The sequence below is a fragment of the Corythoichthys intestinalis genome, chromosome 15 (assembly GCF_030265065.1).
Source record: "Corythoichthys intestinalis isolate RoL2023-P3 chromosome 15, ASM3026506v1, whole genome shotgun sequence".
In the NCBI taxonomy this organism is placed as follows: Eukaryota; Metazoa; Chordata; class Actinopteri; order Syngnathiformes; family Syngnathidae; genus Corythoichthys; species Corythoichthys intestinalis.
Window position 1 is genome coordinate 15,384,871 of NC_080409.1, and position 21,067 is coordinate 15,405,937.

The 21,067-nt window shown below is 38.3% G+C and overlaps 1 protein-coding gene across 3 annotated transcripts in view; it reads left to right on the forward strand.

Moving 5' to 3' along the window:
- LOC130931283 (mitogen-activated protein kinase kinase kinase 7-like) overlaps positions 1-19,059 on the forward strand; it is a 34,210-nt gene extending 15,151 nt beyond the window's left edge. Inside the window, exons 7-12 of one of the 3 annotated variants that reach the window (XM_057859936.1) lie at positions 360-444; positions 2,786-2,916; positions 2,995-3,133; positions 8,047-8,108; positions 10,347-10,462; positions 13,027-19,059. In XM_057859936.1, the coding sequence (XP_057715919.1) occupies positions 360-444; positions 2,786-2,916; positions 2,995-3,133; positions 8,047-8,108; positions 10,347-10,462; positions 13,027-13,189 (696 nt within the window). In that variant the 3' untranslated portion in view covers positions 13,190-19,059. The remainder of the gene's footprint in view (positions 1-359; positions 445-2,785; positions 2,917-2,994; positions 3,134-8,046; positions 8,109-10,346; positions 10,463-13,026) is intronic. The other 2 variants (XM_057859935.1, XR_009067187.1) reach the window with 2 other exon arrangements.
- Positions 19,060-21,067: the final 2,008 nt, after the last annotated feature.

Sequence of the window (21,067 nt, forward strand, 5' to 3'; positions counted from 1 at the left end):
TGTTTTTAATTTAAAAACTAAGTTTTGTAAGCCTGTACAGTGGTGTCTCAAAGTAATGCCTGATTTACTAAAAAACCCAAGTTACAACACTGCATAGGTTGAGGTCATTACAGGGTTGTGGGGGAATTAGTGACACATGGGTTTCTGGTGTTCTGTTAAGGTATTTGTTGCTCAACAAAGCGATTCTCCATATTACCAATTCGATGAAGTTAAAGAATAGCAGGCCAGTGCTCGTCTTGACCAGTCATGGCAAAAAATTCGAGTACGGCCAGTTAAAGACAGAGACAAGTTCTCAAGGAGTCAAGAACAAGAAAAGTCTGTAGTGTTGCATCAATACATTTTTCCCCCATTTTTTTCAGTACTTTCCAGGGTCCGATGAACCTCTCAGGCTCCCGCATCAATCACCAACAAGTAGAAGTGGCTCGTCAACTGCTACAAGTACAGGTGCAGTATCTGTTATCTTATTTCTCATTGGGAGAATGGATACAGTGACAAATGGTTCCAGACATCGGCTGTCCACTAATCCTTTTATTAACCTTAAATGTGTACCGTATTTTTTGGACTATAAGTCACACCTAAGTATAAGTTGCACCAGCCAAAAAAATGCACAATGAAAAGGAAAAAAAACGTATATATAAGTCACAACGGACTATTAGTTGCATTTTGTGGGGAAATTTATTTGATATAATCCAGCACCAAGAACAGACATTGATCTTGAAAGGCAAATTTAAAATAAAAATACAATAGACAACAACAGGCTGAATAGGTGTACGGTATGTTAACATTACATGGCGCTAAATCATAGATCAGGCCTAAAAATTCCAGCCCAACCCGACTGGCCCGCGGGTATTAAAGCTCAACCCGGCCTAAGCCCGATCAATTAACTTGATTTGTTTGCCCAAGCCCGAAACCCCCCGAAATTTTATGTTTTATTAGTAGGCACAAGCCCGAAACCCCCCAACCCCCGAAATTTTATGTTTTATATGTGAGGACTCAGGAGAAGGAAGAAAAGGGGATGCTATGCGCGGTTGCGTTTTGTGTGATCACATTTGTGACGATGCCTTTGCATATATGTATAATGATAGCAAATTAAAGCCCGTCTTTTGTAACTAATTCTCCCAGTTAAACAAGACTAAGATGGATATTCATTTAACATATCTTTTATATTTGTGTGTATATTCTAACAGGCGGATAGTGGATTTGACATTTATTTTCATCGCTTCGAGTTGTCAGAAATTTTTTTTTTTTATCAATGTTTAAATCGTCTACACATTTTTATGATCGTTATAAATGCATTTACATAACGAAATAATGCTGGAAAAGTTTGTTAAATATATTTCTCACATGGGACCAAAGCTCCACATTCGTTTACATTCAGTGAAGCCGAAACAGGTTTCTGTATAGCATCTTCAACAATCAATTTGAATCCTTTCCATACCCCACAGGTTTCTGTATAGCATCTTCAACAATCAGTTTGAATCCTTTCCATACCCCACTCCTACCGCAGTTGTTTGCTTTTCAATTCCCCTGTCTTTAGTTTTGTTTTTCACTCCTAGCTGCTCCATATTGAAAAGGAAATACTAGGATGTGACTCGCGGAGGGCGCCAGGGCGGGAGTGGAAGATTGAAAAGAGAGCGGGGCCACGCGCATTCATGTGCGCAGGCATGCACAGCGCCTTCTCTGTTTTATCCAAATTATTTATTTTATTTAACAGTCATACATTGCTTTAGTATAAATATATGAATATAATTTTTTTTAAAAAGCGAGAGAGAAGTCCGGCACGACTCGACCGTAAATAATCACACGTAAGTGGCTCCAGAGTATAAGACGGACCCTCTGCCAAACTATGAAAAAAAACTGCGACTTATAGTCTGAAAAATATGGTACATGAACTTTGCACAGTAGACATGGATCTACTGATGGTTTGAAATAAGGATGGGAGCGATCAATGGCAGCCAAAATGTTAACAAAGCCACAAAATGAATAAGAAATTACTGAAAATCTACTATAAATGAGCCATGAGAGCAAGGCATCCCCACAGAATTTCTACAGAAATTGCATTTTCTAGTTATAATCGCCCAATTCTCCTCTAGTGTATATGTCTGTGACAATTTATTGAATTGATGATGTGTCGTGAAACTTTGTATCCCAAAAGCTTATCCATATGCTCCTGCCAAGAATTGATATATCATTTTAAAAAGGTGCCAATGTTTGGAAAAAACAGAACCAACAGGTTGCTACCAAAATCTTCCACTTGAATTATGTCTGTTTTTGCTCATTAGCTACCTTTGACGGTGCTAGATATCCAATCCATAGGGCATTTACAGGTAATTTTCTGTTGATTTTGAGTCATTTCCTATTCATTTGGGGACGATCCCGGGGCACTTCCTGTTCAGTAACCCAAAATCAACAGAAAGTGATTCATAATTGCCCCAAAATCAACAGAAAGCGACCTAAAATCAATATGTTGTAGAATGATTTCCTGATCCATGTGTCGGTAATTGTTGTATTGCCTTATAGTGAGATAGTCATCGTGAGCCTTGTATCGTGTATTGTGAGGTACATAGAGGTTCCCACCCCTAGTAGTGTGCAGCCATCCTAATTTTATGTTTAGGTCCAAAACACACAATGAATGGCTCATTTTAACACTCATAGCATTCCCATTGTGCTGTGCATCTTATTTTATGCATTGTTTTACGATGATTCTTGTTTATGTGAAGCCTTTGTTTTTCCCTTGTGGAATTTAAAAATGATATTGAGATATGATCATTTTTGCTATCCACAGGCCCATATCCTGACTACACCATCAGAAGTAACAAGAGTGAGGACAACACAGAAGAACTAAGCTCGTTTGGCAGAGAGGAAACCCTGAAAGGTTCTGAGTCCAGGTTTCCCCTCCAGTTCAAACAGTCAAAGGTGAACTGTATTAAACGTAACATCATGTGTCGAGACAGGTACCCTAATTGACTTGAGTTTTTCTTTCTACCCATTTAGACTGCTACATTACGAACTGGCCTGTCAAGAGTGTCAAGTGGGGGCAGTCAACCACGGCGCCCCCAAAGCCCCACTTCAAGTTCCAGTCCGATATTTACTACCAGTCAGTCAGAGCTTAGGATGACAATTAGCCCACCAGGTAGGTGGCCTTCTATGATTCTTGATTTACGTTTTTATTCGGTCTAGGTTTCCCATTTGGTTCGTAGATGTGTACAAATTGGGGTGTAGCAGCATATCGAAAAGCTGCTCTTTCGCGATACTTTGTAGTCCAAAATGTGATCGATAAGCTCCCACCAAGAATCGATATATTGTATCGTTTTGAAAAGGTGTGACTGTTTAAAAAGAAAAGAAGGAACCAACAGGTTGCTACCAAAATCTTCCATTAGAATGGTGTCTACCTTATCTCACTGGCTGCCATTGACGGCAGGAAAGGACGTGAAATGCCCCAAAATGAACTCATTGCCTGGCATTAGCTGCCACTGATGGCCAAAGATGTCCAATCCGTTTGAAGTTCAAACGGATTGCAAGTCTCCTTGTGATAAACTCATTCCAATTCATAGCAGAAGGATGAAAATGACTTGATTTTTGTATATTAGTTGTTTTGTAGAATATCCTAGAATGATTTCCTGACCCATGTATCGATAATTGTTTGCGTATTGTGAGGTTCCCACTCCTAGTGTACAACTCAAGTGTATAGGTTAGTGATGCACGTTAATACATTTTTCAACTGAGACCGTTAACTGATAATTTCTTCCTCGTTCCAGCCGATAACTAATAACGTCAAGCCGATAATTCTAATGAAAGATAGATGTAAAATTTTAAAGTATACACAAGAGCAAATACTACTGTGCAAAAATAGAACTTATTGCTCTTTTTTCAACATCAAACAAGTACTAAATTCCAACATCTAAATAATGACAGATTGCCTGACATTGTGTCATGGTAAAACCTCCTTAAAACTCTATTCTCTTGTAATCTATTGGAAATACCGTATTTTTCGGACTATAAGTCTCACCCGAGTATAAGTCGCACCAGCCATAAAATGCCAAATGAAGAGGGAAAAAACATATATAAGTCGCACTGGAATAAGTCGCATTTTTGGGGGAAATTTAATTGATAAAATCCAACACATAGAACAGATATGGCATCTTGAAAGGCAATTTAAAAAATAAAATAGAGAACAACATGCTGAATAAGTGTACAGTATGATACTGTCACATGATACATGGACAACGAAATGCGAACGTAGCCGGTATGTTAACGTAACATAGCTATTAAGAGTTATTCAGATAATTATAGCATAAAGAACATGCTAAGAAGTTTACCAAACCATCAGTGTCACTCCAAAACACCAAAATAACATGTGAAATGATATAATAATGTGTTAATAATTTCATACAATAGTCGCTCCAGAGTATAAGTCACACCCCACCCAAACTATGAAAAAAAACTGTGACTTATAGTCTGAAAAATACGGTAAGTGAATTTATCTGCCAGTGCTTCAAGTATATTTCACTCTTAGATTTCTTGAAATAAGAAAAATAGCTAGCTGAAAATAAGTTTAACAGCCTTATGTTAAGCAATAAATTATTATATTTAATCCTAAAAAAACTTTTTTGTCAGAAATGTTTTTTATTCAAGAACAGTTGTGGTTCAAAACATTATTTGAAAGCATTTTTTTTCTTGATTTAGGTGAAAAATGACGAATTTTTTAGATGTATGGACTTAATAAGAACAAATGGTAATATTGACTTCAAGTAAGTGGAATAATCTGGCGCATTCATTTATTAACTAGTCTTTAACACAAAACAAGATGGAGAAAATTATTTGACTAGATTTAACCCTTTAAGGTCTGGGCCTATTTGGTCTGATTTTGCATGCCTTTGAAGTTGCCTTTATATTTCAAAGAAAGAATTGTTTACGATGGCCTGGTTTGGTCCCTTTTTTTGTGACACCTTGAACTTCATGTCCAAACTGTTGTTTCCTTCACTGACCAATTATAAATCATCATTTTGGGCCCAAAAAGACCAAAAATTCCAAAATCGTTTTGTCAAAATTTTTAATATTGATGTGCAATTGACAACCAAACATGCGTAACGAACCGTTTTGAAACTTTGTAATATTTATTCAACATGTTAGGATGAACATTCAACCAAAAAAAATTAGAATAAATAGTCTTATATTTGACAATTCAACATAAACAACAGGTATAGCCATAGGCGTTTTTTGCCTTTATATATGCTCTCGTCAAAACAGGTTATATACAGCAGACCAAACAGTGAAGAACAGTGAAAAAATATGTACCATCTAACACAAAAATTGTTTACAGGCCATCTCTTAATGAGTTTAGGTATTGCGGCCCATCACCTGATGAAAACTACGTACACACAATCAAGCTTCTTGAACACACATTTATATACACAAATTGAGAAGACTGATTGTGGGAGAAAAAATATATATATAACATTGGGGAAAAAAGTATTTTCAAAAAAATTTACAATAAACACGTTAAATTTTTTTCAGGCATGCCACTCCGAAAAGCAGTTTCGTCCTGGAATTAGACACAGGGCTGCATCACACAGCCCACACTTCCATGGGGTGTCGGTCCTCTTTCCACCCTTCCACCCTTCCATTTTCATTTCACTTTACTTTCATTGTCACTATAAATGTACATGAAAAAAGTCAGTATTTATGAAAATAATAAAGTATAAAATAAAAATATATACAGCAATAAATAATAATGGAAATCTATATGTTTGACAGTAGAAAGAATACCATAGCTGAATATGTGCTACATCCCTAATCTTCATATAGAAAGAATAACACCACAAATTATAAATTCCTGCCTGGGATACACACAGTGCACGTACGACTTTGATCTGATATGCACATTTTATTATTATATACACAAACACACACTTATATTGCATCAAAATTAATTTTGTCTTGCAATATCAAAAGAAACTTTCAAAAAACTTTTTCAGCATTAAAAAAAAAAAGTGAGTTGGCTTACCTCTGCTCGTCGATGGCGTCACCCACGTGTTCAAATCCGTCACTATCTTCACTCGAGGACTCTTCTGAAGAAGAAGATGATGACGAATTTGGACCATCCTCTTCCTCAAGTTGATCAAAAAGCACAATTGCTTGCGCAAAACTTAGTTTTCCGTTCATTCTCAAAGTCACACAAAGTCGCTGCTCGATCCAAACGGGCGTCGCTCGCCGCCTCGCTGCTTCGGAACACTCCTCCCTCTCGTTCGGTGGAACCTCGCACGGCAGTTATATTTATTAAAAAAAAAACGCATTTTGTGCTTCCACTGTGACTTCGAAAGGGTTCGTTTGATTTGTGTTTTTTTCATGGAGCTTCCGTTTTGAAAAAGGACAAGAAATGATGGAAATATAGACATAAACAAATGATCCATGCAGCGTTTTAATGTTTTTTTGAGAGGACAATAAAACTATAAAACTTAAATGACAATATCTCACGTTTTAGTTGGTCGATTGACTTCAAATAATAACGAGAGTAAACTGCAACTTCCGCACTTTAAAACGAGACCAACCAACGGCATGTGGGTGACGTAATTAAAACGTGAGGGCGCTTCAAAGACGACGTGCGCTGAGGACGCGCCGGGCGTCTCAAGGGTTAAGAAAAATGATCTGTTTAAGACGTTATAATTTTACAGCGTACTGAATGCATTACTGACTTACTGACTTTTTGTGAGTGTGGTTTGGTACATGATGAAATGATAATCTAACCACTCTGCCGTCATGATAAGGATGCTTACTTGACATCACTTGTCCAAATGTCCGTGGTAAAACTGATGTGATTGGCATGCTTTTCACAAAGAATGGTGGTCGTATAAACTGCATTACTTTTTTATCCGGGGCTTTGGCTCTCGGGTCACTTCGGTAAAAAACATCTGTCGTCCGACCGAGCCTGGCATCTCCTCCCGCCTGTGCTCTTCAGTCCGTCCGGCCACAAAGTGAGCCATGATGCTTAATAAGTTGAACCGGAAATGAGTGGCGGCGGCGCTGCCGTCAAAAGTGTCTCCGATCGTCACAAGCCTCGTAACTTAGCTTAGTTTATGTTTGTTTACATTAGTTTCAGCCTACACGCTAGAAGCAGCCTTGTATTCGTTCCAAAAATCTTTGTGATGCAGCTTTAAATGGCTGATCAGTTTAGTGATGTTGAATGAGGACGGTTTCTTTCCGCCTCGTGAAACTTCTGCAGTGCATGTTTTGCAGATGGCGAAAGCGTCCTTTGTTTCACACATGGAAAAATCAACACAGGCTGGTGACAAAACCGCCATGATATCTATCTGCCTCAACCATGTCGTGTAATGCGTCACTCATGCGACAGGGACATCTGAGGGAGGAGGGGTTGAGGCGGCGGTGCAGAAATGGTAACGCGTCACTCATGCAACAGGGGCTTCAGAGGGAGGAGGGGTTGAGGAGGCGGTGGTGCAGAATTGCACAAAACTGCTTCGATTGCGCACATTTGGAGGCTAAATCAAGTCTATAATTATCGGATTGCATTATTGGTTGAATTTTTAAAAAATCTGGATTATTTATGTGATGTCATAATTGCCATTATCGGCCGATAATTATCGGTAACCAATATTATCGTGCATCTTTAGGTGCATTATGCCAGGATGCGAGCGCGAGTTGGTTACAGTGCCGCATCATTATTCACATTTGCATCAAAGACGGCAAATATTACTACTAAAAAAAAAAAAAAATATATATATATGTATATATATAATATATATATATATATATATATATACGTATATATATATATATATATATATATATATATATATATATATATATACACATATATATATATACACTGTATATATAAAAAAGAATTAAAGGCAGCACATGAAGCGTGCATTAGACTTTTCCAGAAATGTATTAGCCAATCGTTTCCTGGCGTTTCCTGCCTTGTACTCGAGTTGGATTCTTAATAATTTTGTATAGGTGTTTGCACTGGTGTTTTTTTTTTGTAATTGTTACAATTAAGCGTGTTTCTGTCTGTCTACCTGTATGTAGCAACAAATGGTTTCGACAGCTCCATTCCCAAGGCCTATCTGAAACTTGATCAGCAGTTACAGGTGGGTGAATGATTTTTTTGGGTTTACGTATAAACTAGGGATGTCCCCGATCTGATCACTTCAGTTTTCGAAGGTCACAATCGGTTGAGAAAGTCTGTTTTATTTAATGTGTTTTTATTTTTAAGTGTTAACTTATTGGCTGCCATTGATGGCAATAGACGTCCAAACCATTTTGACTTGGAGGGTTGTCACGGGTAAACGGCAGAGAGCGTTGCGGGGAAAAAAGGGACAAAAGACAGGAACTGGTGATGCGATGAAAGTATTGCACTAAACCACAACATTTGCAAGTGTATAAATTTAAATAATGTTCTATTTATATACCGTATACAGCAGTGTTGTTATTGGCAGCCCTCTTAATTTTGGTCTTAGTCTTTTTGACGAAAATACTTACTGAAAATGTGTTTGTCTTCATTTAGTCATCGTTGACGAAAAGTCAGCCAAATTTTATCTAGTTTTTTTGTCGATGATTATTCAAAATCTTTTGGTCTGTAAAATTAAAATGTTTTATTCCATAAGCTAAATATAAATAACTAAATATACCTTTCCAACAACTTTGAATGAACGTTGACAGATGAGCACATATTGTAGCTTATACGAGGGCAATGCCATCTTCGTGAAGACAATGCACATTCAGCAGGAAAACAGTACATTTTTTTCAATTAATTATACCCACCCGGGCGCCACAAACTGTATGCAAAAAGAACTGACCGACAGTTTGTCGACGCTTGGCACTATGAAGACTAATGCTATGCTAAAGCTACGAGTTGCATTTTGTGTGTGATAATCACTCAGCACAGACCTTTAATGGCTAAAGAAACATTGCATCTTCTCTCTTGCCGTGATAAAAAAACAAATCTATTTTCAAAATAATAAGAGCTTGGAGCCTGGACAGGACACCGGTGAGTGGGAGGAGGTGGTGTTGTATCGCGTCACATGAGTAAAAAAAAAAAAAAACACTGCAGGCTAACTACACATATGTCACACATTGTGAACATATGCCAAAAACAGAAATGTATAATTCTCTTTTTCTTCTCATGTTGTTTGGTGCTCTTTTGTTTTAACTGTAAGTGTCTTTGAGCATCCGTAAAAGCGCTCTATAATTAAAATGTATTATTATTTTGTACCGTATTCCCCCACCGGCCCAAAGGACCCCCCTCCCCCACTCGTCACGCCAGCAAGTGAGAGCCGGGCCAATATTTATTCTTGCGTGTCCTTTTATCCTGGTAGCCTCCCTTTTTTGTCTCCTTGGACCAAACTTTTTGTCTCTTTTGTTGCTCTGCCCTCTTTGCAGAATTTGCGCAAAAACGTTCGCATTGACTTCCGTCTTGATAACGAATGGGGAAAGTGGGAAGTGACGTATGCTGTAAAGCACAGGTGTCAGACCGATTCCAGACAGGGCCATGTGGGTGCAGGTTTGCTTTCCAACCAATGAAGAGGACACCTTTTCACCAATTAGATCTTTTACACGTGTAATCAGTTAAACCTCGTCAGGTGCTGCTTGTTTCAGCAGGAGGTTCATTGGTTAAACTCTACGTTGTATCGGTTGGAACAAAATCCAGCACCCACTTGGCCCTTTCTGGAATCGGTTTGACACCTGTGCTGTAAAGCAATCAGCACATTTGAAGTTTTTGTGTGGCAGGGTTTTCTGCCACCCTACTCAAAGTTAGTGCCGGTGAAAACGATACAGAACCCCTCTAGATATAAAAGAGGTGTCATTCAACTAATTGTCAGTTGACATATCATCACAAATGTTATGGAAATATTTCATAAAGGTTGAACAGTTACCTAGTGTTGCTTTAACAGTGAGTATGTTAATGCTGTTAGTACATTTATTAAATGATATTTGCACAAAAATGGCAAAATATTGGCAGATTGGCACTTACGGAATTTTAAGATGGTTGTTTAAAAAGTTCATGGCTCGATGAGGGCTACTATTTTGAGCATGTATAGAATGATGGTGCGTACCTGAGGGAAGGATGTGGAAAAGGTGCATTCAGGAGGAGTGATGTAGTTTTCCTACATGCCACTTCATGCCATTGGACTAGTTCCACAACTTCAGCAGATTCCTTGGCGGTGCATGGAAATTCACCCAGTTTGGACTCTGTCAAAGCTGCCTCGTGTCACAGAATTTTGTTCATAATAAATGCAAAAAAGTTTTATCTGTGATTAAAAACTGGGTCACTGTTACTCTTGTCTTGTCAGCTGTCAACAATTTTAACTACATTTTTCCCCCTCCAGCCCCTGGTTCCTTGCCCAAACTCCCAGGAGTCAATGGCTGTGTTTGAGAAGCACATTAAGATGGCTAATGAATACATCAGGGTTCAGTCAGAGATTGCTGAACTTGTGCGGAGGAAGTAAGTGATAAAATCTATATGCTTGTCTTACAGTTTGTGTTATATTCTTTGCTAATTTAAGTATATTTGTTTCTCTATTGTTGGAAACAACTAAAATATTATTTTCAAAAAGCATTAGGACAGGGCTCACCACTATGGTGCCTATCAGTAGTCCAAAAGGACAATATAATGGGCCGTTTAAATGGAGGCGCTGCAACACCACGACGCAACAATTGTTGCAGAATGGCTTCTATCCGTGTATCATTCGTTCATTCCATATCTGTTTTAGAACTCAAAAACTGATAACGACTTGCTAATTACTCATTTTCAAATCCAAAAATCGGAAAATGGATAACGGCTTGTTGTTTCATTTCTCGAAATTGAATCAAAAGTCGGAAAAACAAATAACGTTTTTCGCTGTTTTGATTTTTATTTGAAATTAAAAAACAGAATATAAAGGAATGGATTTATCATGGTATTTTTGTTCTATTTGTTTTTGGTTTGTATGATTTTTAATATGGTGTTACCCGGAAATTGTTGACTATTATTTCTCAGGAAGGTCAGTCAGTCTCTACCGGGTAAATCAATCGAGCCAATCGAGCAGCACTATAGCCAACATTGTACATTTATTGTTACTTAATGTTTTTGTCAAGGAGGATGACTTGTACGTGCTTTTTAAAGAGGAGAAAACACTTTTCGAACGGCGAACTAATTTCAGTGTATCAACAACTTCCGGGTCACCACATCGAAAACGTCAACAGAAATGGAATGAACAAATAATACTGATATTTTTTATTTCAAAACGAGAAATGAAACAAGTCGTTATCTGTTTTTCGATTTGAAAATGAAATAACAAGTTCTTTTTCGTTTTCCGATTTTGGATTGTGAAATAAGTCGTTATCCGTTTTCCGATTTTGTATTCTAAAACGGATACGGAATGAACGAATGACACACAGATACCTCTCCGTTACATGGTGACAGCGAAAACGAAGACGAGGACGCGAACTTTTGATTCCAACCTCCAAAGCGATTCGATTGCGCGGATTGCTCCGCAAACATGAGTGGAACACTCTCCCTCCGATGATGTCAGCACTCGCACGCGTCACTTTGGCCATGCACAGTAGCTGCTAGTAAACACTCAAAACGGCAAACATGGAGGAATGGTGGCTTTAATCTACTGTTTTTATAATATTTTTTAATTTAAATATATTTTTGCATTTTTGTGCCTTTAAAGCAAAAGAGAAAAAAAATGCATGGACGCCGACGCATGCTTCAAGTGGGCAGGTATGTTTTCTTCCGGGCGAAGGAGGTTGTTGTCAAGGAATTACATCATTGGTTGTTGCCTTGTAAAACTGCACTGCCCATGAGGGCCTCCATGTGTACTACATCGTTTTCACGCAGAATTTTGACCTGGTTTGAATTGAATCTGAACCATCTAATGCAAAGGTGAAATTAGTTGTATTTTTGAAGCGTCACCATGCAAACGGCCCCTGAGTTGCTTTCGGGCCTGCTCCTGATTTCCTGAAAACCCGGCAGCTGTGGCTCATTAGGTACCGAGTGAGCGAAGAGTCAATGGTTTGAATCCTGGCTTTCCACCTCCCAAGTTCGCTTTGGAAGAAAGTGAATATGGATTTGGATATTTTTACCTAGGAGTGTACTCACTTTTGTCGCCAGTCATTTAGACCAGGGGTCTCCAAACCAGTCCTCAAGGGCTGCTTTGGGACCTGGTTTTTGTTCTTACTGATCAAGCACAGACAGTTAAACCAATGAGGTTTCTGCTAAAACAAGCAGCACATGACTGAAATCTACTGATTACACTTGTAAGTCACCAGATTGAAAGGGGTTGTCTTGTTTTGTTGGAATGAAATCCTGTACCCACTCAGCCCTATGTGGAAAAGTTTGGAGACCCCGATTGAGACATAAATGGCTGTATTTTGATTTATATGGAGAGAACAATAAATGTGCAGTGTATATAACGGCTGTGACAATATATCAAAATGGTGATGGATTGCGATACTTTGTACCCAAAAAAGGTTATCGATATGCTCCTGCCAAGAATCAACTTATCATTTGAAAAAGGTGTCACTTTTCGGAAAAAAAACAACAAAATCTTCGACTAGAATAGTCATTTGGAGACATCCCGGGTCAACAGGAAGTGATCTGTAAAAGAACTTAACAGGAAATGCCCCCAAAAGTAACAGGAAGTGACCAAAAATCCATACACTATATTGTATATTGTAGAATGATTTCCTGACCCATGTATCGATAATTCGCCATATCGTGAGATATGTTATCACGAGCCTTGTATCACAAATCATATCGTGAGGTACCCAGAGGTATATAAACTTTACACGGGCTACTTTTGATTGCGTCAAAGATTCATATTCTTGTCCCATGAAAATATATAATTAAATATCTGCAGAAATATGAAGGTTGTCCTCACTTTTGTGTGATACTGTAGAGGGGCACATGATTCCTTACCTACTATTCATTATCGAGCATCATTCATTACATCTGGTCCTGAAAATTCTTTGAAACTCAGTTAAAACATGAGATCCAAGTGACAAGGCTTACTTTTTGTCTAGGCAGGAGTTGATTTCCGAGTTGGAGGAGAGCGAGAGAGAGCGCCAGACATCATCTCGGATCACACAGGAGCACGGCAAACTCTTAGAGGACAACAGCAACCTTTCTGCCTACTGTCAGGTCCTAAGAAATAAACTAAGCTTGATCAAAGGTCAGGACCAATAACAGTTAAAGTCGGACAGCATAAATGTAACATAGCCTATGTTATTTTTTTATTATTATGTTGTGGTCTCATGTGGAATCAGTCATTATGTGTCCTGGATTTGGATCTTTATGATTAAGTGCATCTCAGTTGAAAGAATTTTAAAAATAAGAGGATTACATTTTTTTAATGCAGTTTATTTGTGAAGAAAAACCTCAATAATGACCAATATTTCCAGGAAGTAGGCAAAATTGCTGTAAGCAGCCATTTTAAATGCCAGAAATTGTTTTAACCAATTAAATGAGAGTATTTCACATAGTCCGCCATCGCTCATGACATCTAATACACCCAGAATGTCCTATGCTATTGCAACAAAAATGTTAATTACACGCAAGCTGTCACTTTGTCGCATATACACTGATTTTGCTCGGATAAAAACTGTATAAAACGAGAATATTGTTTATTTTGCAGTAGGTAATGCCTGACCCAGACTGACCCTTTTTTTTTTTTTTTTTTGTGGTCGTTCCCAATGATCGAAGTGTCAGATTATGCAAGTGTGTCATTATGTCACTGTTTGTCTTGGAACAGACAAGTTGTCACACTATAAGACCGAAGCCTGCCTGATTATTCCATACTGCCCAAAAGACCACCTTCCAACAACGATTGTCGGTAGGCGGGACAAGCAGCATCAATCAGTATTGGTGACGGAGGCACTTCGTATCATAATAGTTCAACACATTCGCTATAGACAAGACAGGAAAATGGGGTTCGCTTTTTGCTTTTTCTGCGTGGGGTGGAGGAACACGTGTAGGTATCACACGGTGCCAGCATCTGTACTTAGGATAAACAAAACGAGCGCAAGATGGCACACGCAACAGAAAGCACGCGCCGACCACAAAGTTACGTTATTGGTCAATGTAAGAGGTGGGTATTAAAATATTTAATTTACTTCGTTACATTTAGTAGAGTAACATTTTGAGGAAAAAAAAAAACTTCTAAGAGTAATTTTTTACTTGAGTAGATTTGTGACAAAGAATCGCTACTCTTACTCCGCTACTTTAGACTACACTAGTCGTTACTCGTCTGAGACGCAAGATCGGCAGGCGGTGGATATGTCACACAACACTGCAAAAACACAACTCCTTAAAATAAGTTAAATTCTCTCTTTCTGTGTAAATCTACTAGAAATAAGTAAAATTATCTGCCGGTGCATCATGTAAATTTTACTTAGATTTCTTGAAATAAGAAAAATGTCTAATAAATTTGTATATTTAATCTTAAAAAAGCTTTGAAATTTCAAATGTTCTTAATTCAAGAATAGATATTGTTCAAAACATTGTTTGAAAGCAATTTTTTCTTGATTTTGGTGAAAAATGACCAACTTTTAGATGTATGGGCTTAATAAAACCAAATGGTAATATTTACTTAAAGTCAATGGTATAATCTGACATAATAATCTGTTAACTAGTCTTTAACACTCAAAACAAGATTGAGAAAATTATTTGACCAGATTTATGAAAAGTAATCTGATTATGACTGAATAAATTTGCCTTGCAAACAAGGTGCCGTGAAAACTCCAAACACACACACACATCAAAATGTCAATCTAGTAGGCCATAATCTTTCCATACTTTCATTTGGTGTTGCTATCTACTAATCCCAGTCTGCTGCAGAGTATAATCATTTCATACATGCATTTTACTCAGGGGGGCAACGACAAGAATAAGGCAGTCTCAATATGCCACAGTGGTCAGCGTTTGGCTGTACCAGGTGGATGAAGGGTAAATATAATATCGGGAGCAAAAAAAAAAAGGCAAAAAGCAAGAGGAATGGTAAATGGAGAGTACTGAAAGTGCATTTATCGACATTGTTACCATGCCTAAAGCGCTTTACGTTAGCATACATTTACCCTTTTACTCACACATTCACACACCGATGGTGCTGCTGCCATGCAAGGCACTGCCAACCCATTGGGGGGAAATTAGGGTTCGGTGCCTTGCCCATGGGCACTTCGACAATAGGCAGTCGTAGCCAGGAATTGAACCGCTGAACCTTCGGTTCCAGGACAACGCAAGCTACCAACTGCACCACGGCCGGAAAAAAAACACTGCTAGACTCTGTTTCACTATCCCCGATCAAAGGCTGCATCCAAAATAGGAAAAACAGATTGTGATACTGTAACAAGTAGCTTTAAGTAGTGTGCACCTACAGTATTTTATTTTTGCTTCTTTATACCTTTGTTCGAGTCTATCAGCATTTACGTGTTTTGCGCGAACAGTGCCTGTTAACGTGCACAAACATCAGAATATTTATCATAGATATGTTACTTTATATACTTATACTACACACTGTATGATGAACGATTCGTCCACACCTTGATTTCTTGTTCGCTTATGCGGATTCTTCTCCCAATGAAGACGCTAAATCCGCTGGTCAGCTCAAACTGCTCTCTCATCCAATTCATAATTTGAGAAAAGACTTCTCGCTCAAACTAAGGACCCTCATTTGCCATTTTAATTTGCCTCGCGGCCCGAAATATAAAAGCCCAAAGCCTTCTCTTGTCTTCTGACAAAAAATGTGTGATTTGCATATTTCAATTCTTTGAGCAACCTTATTTCCCTTGAAGGTCATATACACTAAAATATAACTATTGCTTTAAGACAGTGTTCGACTTTCATTTTCTTCAGATTTTTTGATTACTTATTAATCTCCACCAGTATATTCTATTGTTTACAATATTGTTTTATTTGATATTATGTTCATTTTATTTTACATTGCTATATTTCCTAATATCATGTTTCTTGTATTTATATTGTTTAAATATTCACTGTACTGTATTCACTTTGGCCCCGGAAATAAAGGAGTATTGTTTTTTGACAGTCTGAGTGTGCTTACCAGGGTATCCGTGGGGTCTTAAAAAGTCTTTTTAAAAAAAAAAAAGTCTTAAATCCCCAAATTTGAATTCAAGACCTTAAATTGTCTAATGTCTAAATACAAATGTGAAACGCCTTAAAAATCTATTGACATTTGTATTCAGAACATGCTTAAGTTTAGGTCTCGGTTTTAAATCTTTCAATTTTTGAGGACGTTATAGACCCTACTCACATGACATCACAACCACGCCTCCGCGCCATATTGTCCGTCAGCTCGTCGGGTTTAAGCATTACTGCTACGTAAATTCCTCCTATTATGGCGTGGTTTTCTGCTCGCTAACATTAATAATCAAAATGGTGAAGGCGTGTGTGGCGGTTGGTTGCAATAACGGAGAAGATAGACGGAGAGACTTGAAGTTCTACCGTATTCCGAGAGACCCGGAGAGGAGAGCGAGATGGACTGCTGCAATTCGACGAGAAAACTGGGCACCAAACGATCACTACAGATTATGTAGTAGTCATTTTATATCTGGTAAGATGCATTTAATATATATTTAGAGGGTTTTGGGCTGACAACCACAATTAAGATCATTGCGAGGCTAATCGCCGACAACATACAGTTTCAAATTCAAGATGCTTATTTCTTCCACCATCATTATTTTCTGAATAATATTTAGCTGGTACCAAGTAAAAGAAGTTAAACAAGTGTGTCCCAACCTTTTGCAAAGGGGGCCCAGATTTGGTGTGGTAAAAATGCGGGGTGCTACCTTGGCTGATTTACATAGAACAATATATTTAAATTTTAGCAAGCCTTTCTGTGTGTCACATTTGCGTTGTAATTTTTTAAATTCATAATTTCAACAATCTCGTCTTTTTGGCGTTCTCTTTCGACACTCGGGCTCTTGCGAAATACTGCTGCTGTGAAATTAAACTAGCTTCAAGTTGCTATAATTTCTCGCTGCGTATCTTCCCTGTAATGTTTTCGTACATGTCAGCGTGTCTTGTTTGGTAATATTGCGTCACATCGAACTCTTTGAAAACAGCGACTGTCTCTTTGCAAGTGAGGCAGACACAGTTGTTGCGTGTTTTATTGAAGAAATAGTCCAATATCCACCTATCCTTGAAGCGTCGGCCATCGCAGTCAACTTTTTTTTTTTATTGATTGTTTCCATTTTAGAAAATTGAAAGTAAAGGGTCACACGGGGTAATGTTGCTTAGAGTGCTGCTCTTAAAGTGTTTCAAACTTTCGTGAGAATAGGCTGATTTTGTGTGGACAAGATAGTTGTAGATATCAGGGTAGCAGATGTAAGTCAGAGAGGGCGAAGACAGCGGGTCGAAAAATATCGATTTAGGCATCAAATATGGATCTGGCGAATGGATAGACTGAAGCTTTTCCAAATAACGCCTTTTATGCAACGCATCCAATGAGTTTACAGCGTCTGAAAGCACCGGGGCTTCCATGAATTACACTATAAATTGTACAACAAATTGAAACCATTGAGAATACGGATAAACACTGACGGACAATATGGCGGCCGGATACAGCGACACGTCATTCTGTGACGTTGGTGAGTAGGGTCTATAACGTAACTACGAAGCGGAAGTATGGGTGCTGCCCGGTCAGAATTTATCGAACACAAGCAGATTTTGCTGTGCACGTGCAGAGCGGAGAAAATTTAGCAGAACCGATTTACAGTAATTACATACATGCAAAACTCCAGACTGCAACCATATGGTCGCATGTTGCGACTAAGATTAGAGCTAGTGCTAGTAATTTTTTCATCTACTCGCACATGCGCGACGAGTAACATTGTGTTTTTTTTTTTTGTTTTTTTGTTTTGCTGACCAACTCCTTCACAGTTAAATCTACTATTGGCGGTAATGTAATGTGCTGGTTTTCCAAGGGAAAATGCAACATTAGAAAAAGAGGGGTGGGCGATGTGCGGAGCAACTTATAATTGGGGTAGCGGGTAAACTTGACAGCACTTGCGGACAATGGTGAAAAGGACAGTAAGTGACTACTTTCTTTCTAACAAATCCGCTGGCACTGTCTCAAAGGAGGCCGACGGGGGAATAAGTCCGATGCGCGTTCGACTCACGGGAGGCGATGAGCGATGGCGAAATGTGAAAGTAATCGCCGTTGAGCTGAAAGCCAACACATGGAGCGCGGCGCGACTGCAGCGACATGCACTGCCCTATATGCCTGTGCGTCATCACTCTGATTAGCTATGAATTTTGAGGGCATTTTAAAATTTCCGGGCTTCTCTGAATGCCAACAACTTCCCACACTTCTGCTTTTTAATGAATGTCCCGAAAATCATGCTAAGAGGTATCATAACGTATGGGCTAGTTGCACACTGCTAAAATGATACGCTCCTCCATGTTGACAAAGTTTCGTGTAGACAGGGGCGCCGTATAGAGTGAAAAGTGATACTGATTCTAAGGGCCCATGCTCTGATGGGGCCCCACAAAGAAAATGAGAACATTAGGTAATCGTTTGCAAATTTAAATATTAATCATTTCAATTTTAATAGGAATAAAACAAAGGTTTTCTTTTTCTTGTTTTGTTTTTGGCAAAAAGTAAACACCCAGAGGGCATATGTATTCCCAGGCACCACCCCCCAGCCCCCGTATTTTCATTAAATGGTTTGGTCCGCCCTTCCTACAATCAGACCGGGAGCAGCGGTGCGCATTTACACCAGTCAAGACTCTGAGTGCACAGAGCGCGGTACTGCAGAAATGTTTTCAAAACAAAAAATGGGTTTCAAAGGAGGAAAGAAAAGAAAGCAAAACAGGAGATGGGTAGAAAAGGCCAACAGGATTTGACAAAGTACTTCACAAAGGAAGGTTTGAGTCTTGTGTCAGTGTAATGCTGAAAATTAACCTGTTATTTTAGCTCAGAAGCGAGGTCCCAGTTCACTCTGTAAGAAATACGGATTTTCCCGGCCATGAGCGACATTCACCTATTAAAAAACATGAATTCCAAATAATGACGGCATTTTTTGGTATCCTACAGATGTTAGTTGGTGTGGAAATTTTCTTTTTTAAAATCTCCATAATGAAATACTGTAATTGTTTGCTAGCTAGTGTTTGCTCCATGTTTAGCTTACATTTAATCAGTACAGCAGGCAAACCCTTAGCAATCTCTTCATACTAAAACAGTTGTATACTGTAATGTACTGTATACTGTAGTATAGTTAAAACATTTATTCGAAGTCATTCATTATGGTATTTGCTTTGAGAATATTTCTAATAAAATAGATTGTAAAAGATGGTATTCAGTACTTTTCTTATAATGTAGATGATATCAGTCTATTCATTACTGCTCTAAACTCAAAGCTCTAAATGCTGTATGTTTACATAAATATATTTTCATCTTAAATTAATGCAGAAAATGCACAAATTAGTGTGTAAAGATTCACTAGAAAGCAGGAAATTACGTAGTTGATACTCTAAATGTGTTTGTGTCCCCAAGCACTGGTGATGGGGCCCAAAGTGATATCTTTTCATGGGGCCCCAAATCCTTGGCAGCGCCCCTGCATGTAGACCTCAATTTTTGAGTTGGCCAGTGTCCTTGCAGGTGATTTATCGATCAATAAATGCGTTGCTGGTTGGTTGTAGTGACAGCGACAGAAATGGAACAAAATTCCCTTGATAACCTCATTTCTAAGCAGCATACTGGTTGATGTTGATGTCAAGACTAATAGAGAATAAAATATAGATTGATTAGTTTGTAGTTTTATGCATTTTTTTTGAGGGTATTTATTGGTTAAATTGAAAATTAGAGGAACCTTTGCATGTTGATTTACAATGTGTGCCCTGAATCTTCTGATAGTGGCCGTAAAATTTTAAGTTAGGGGCCACTGTGCCCCTGGTAAAAAATGTTAGTCTAGAGCCCTGCATACATGGTTAAGTGCAAATTTAAAGATTTGCGGCTTGACAACATACAGATCAGCACGTAGTTGAAGGCGGTGGAGGGAAACTCGGGTGACGCACACTGCACTTTGTGCAAGAAAATTTTAAAACTTGGAACATAGGGTAGCATTGCATGACTGGAATCCCACTGCAAATCTGAAAAGCACAAGGCGGTCATGAAATGCCAGCAGCAAACGCTGTTTGTGGTTCACATGTTGGTTCACAAAAGAGAAAATATTCTTGGTTAGGTTAAGCATTTTCTATCACAGTGTTAAAGAGCTGGGACTAAATTCATATACTAGTATTTTGCAAGTAATTCCGGGCCTTCAATTTTCCTTTGAAATTTTTTTTCTTACATTGTTTGCCGGTATCGATGTGAAATGGGTCTTAAATTTGATTCATTATGGTCTCAAAAAATGTCTTAAATTTGGCTTTGACAATGCTGCAGAGACCCTGCTTAAAAACCATTTAAAAAGAACTGAATGATAACCAGTATTGAATAAAACACAACTGATACCCAACACTACTCATAACTGCAATGCCAGAAACTCTGAAATATTGTGACATTAGTGCCATAAGGAGTAAAAATGGAGAAAATGTGGGCAATCCTTAAGTTTTATTACCATTTCATTGTGGGATCATCTTGCTCCACAGGATGGCTAACAGTACTTTTATGTGTATAGATTTATTTTATTTTTTTGCTTCTCTTTCCACCCATGTTTGCGGTGCACCAGCCATATTTTTGTGGCCTGAAGCATGTACTAAAATTAGCAGTGGACACAGCCACAATATTGACATTCCCTGTTTCGATATATTATCATGTGCCTCATGCATGCAGGTTTTCCTCATCGCCTGCTGAAAGGTGGTATGAAATGGTGAGTATGTCAAAAAATGAAAATGACTGCACTAATGTAACTTTACATGTAGAAAATTAATTAAGCACTCAATCTGGCTATTTTTGTTTTATTTTATTTAGTTTATTCCACTCAAAACAATGCATCAGGTAACGCCCATTTTTTCAGCAATTTTGGTTGTGACATCACAACCAGAATTTATTAATCATGCTGACACGGCATGTGAGCAGACTGAAAACATGTCTAGTGTGACATCGTC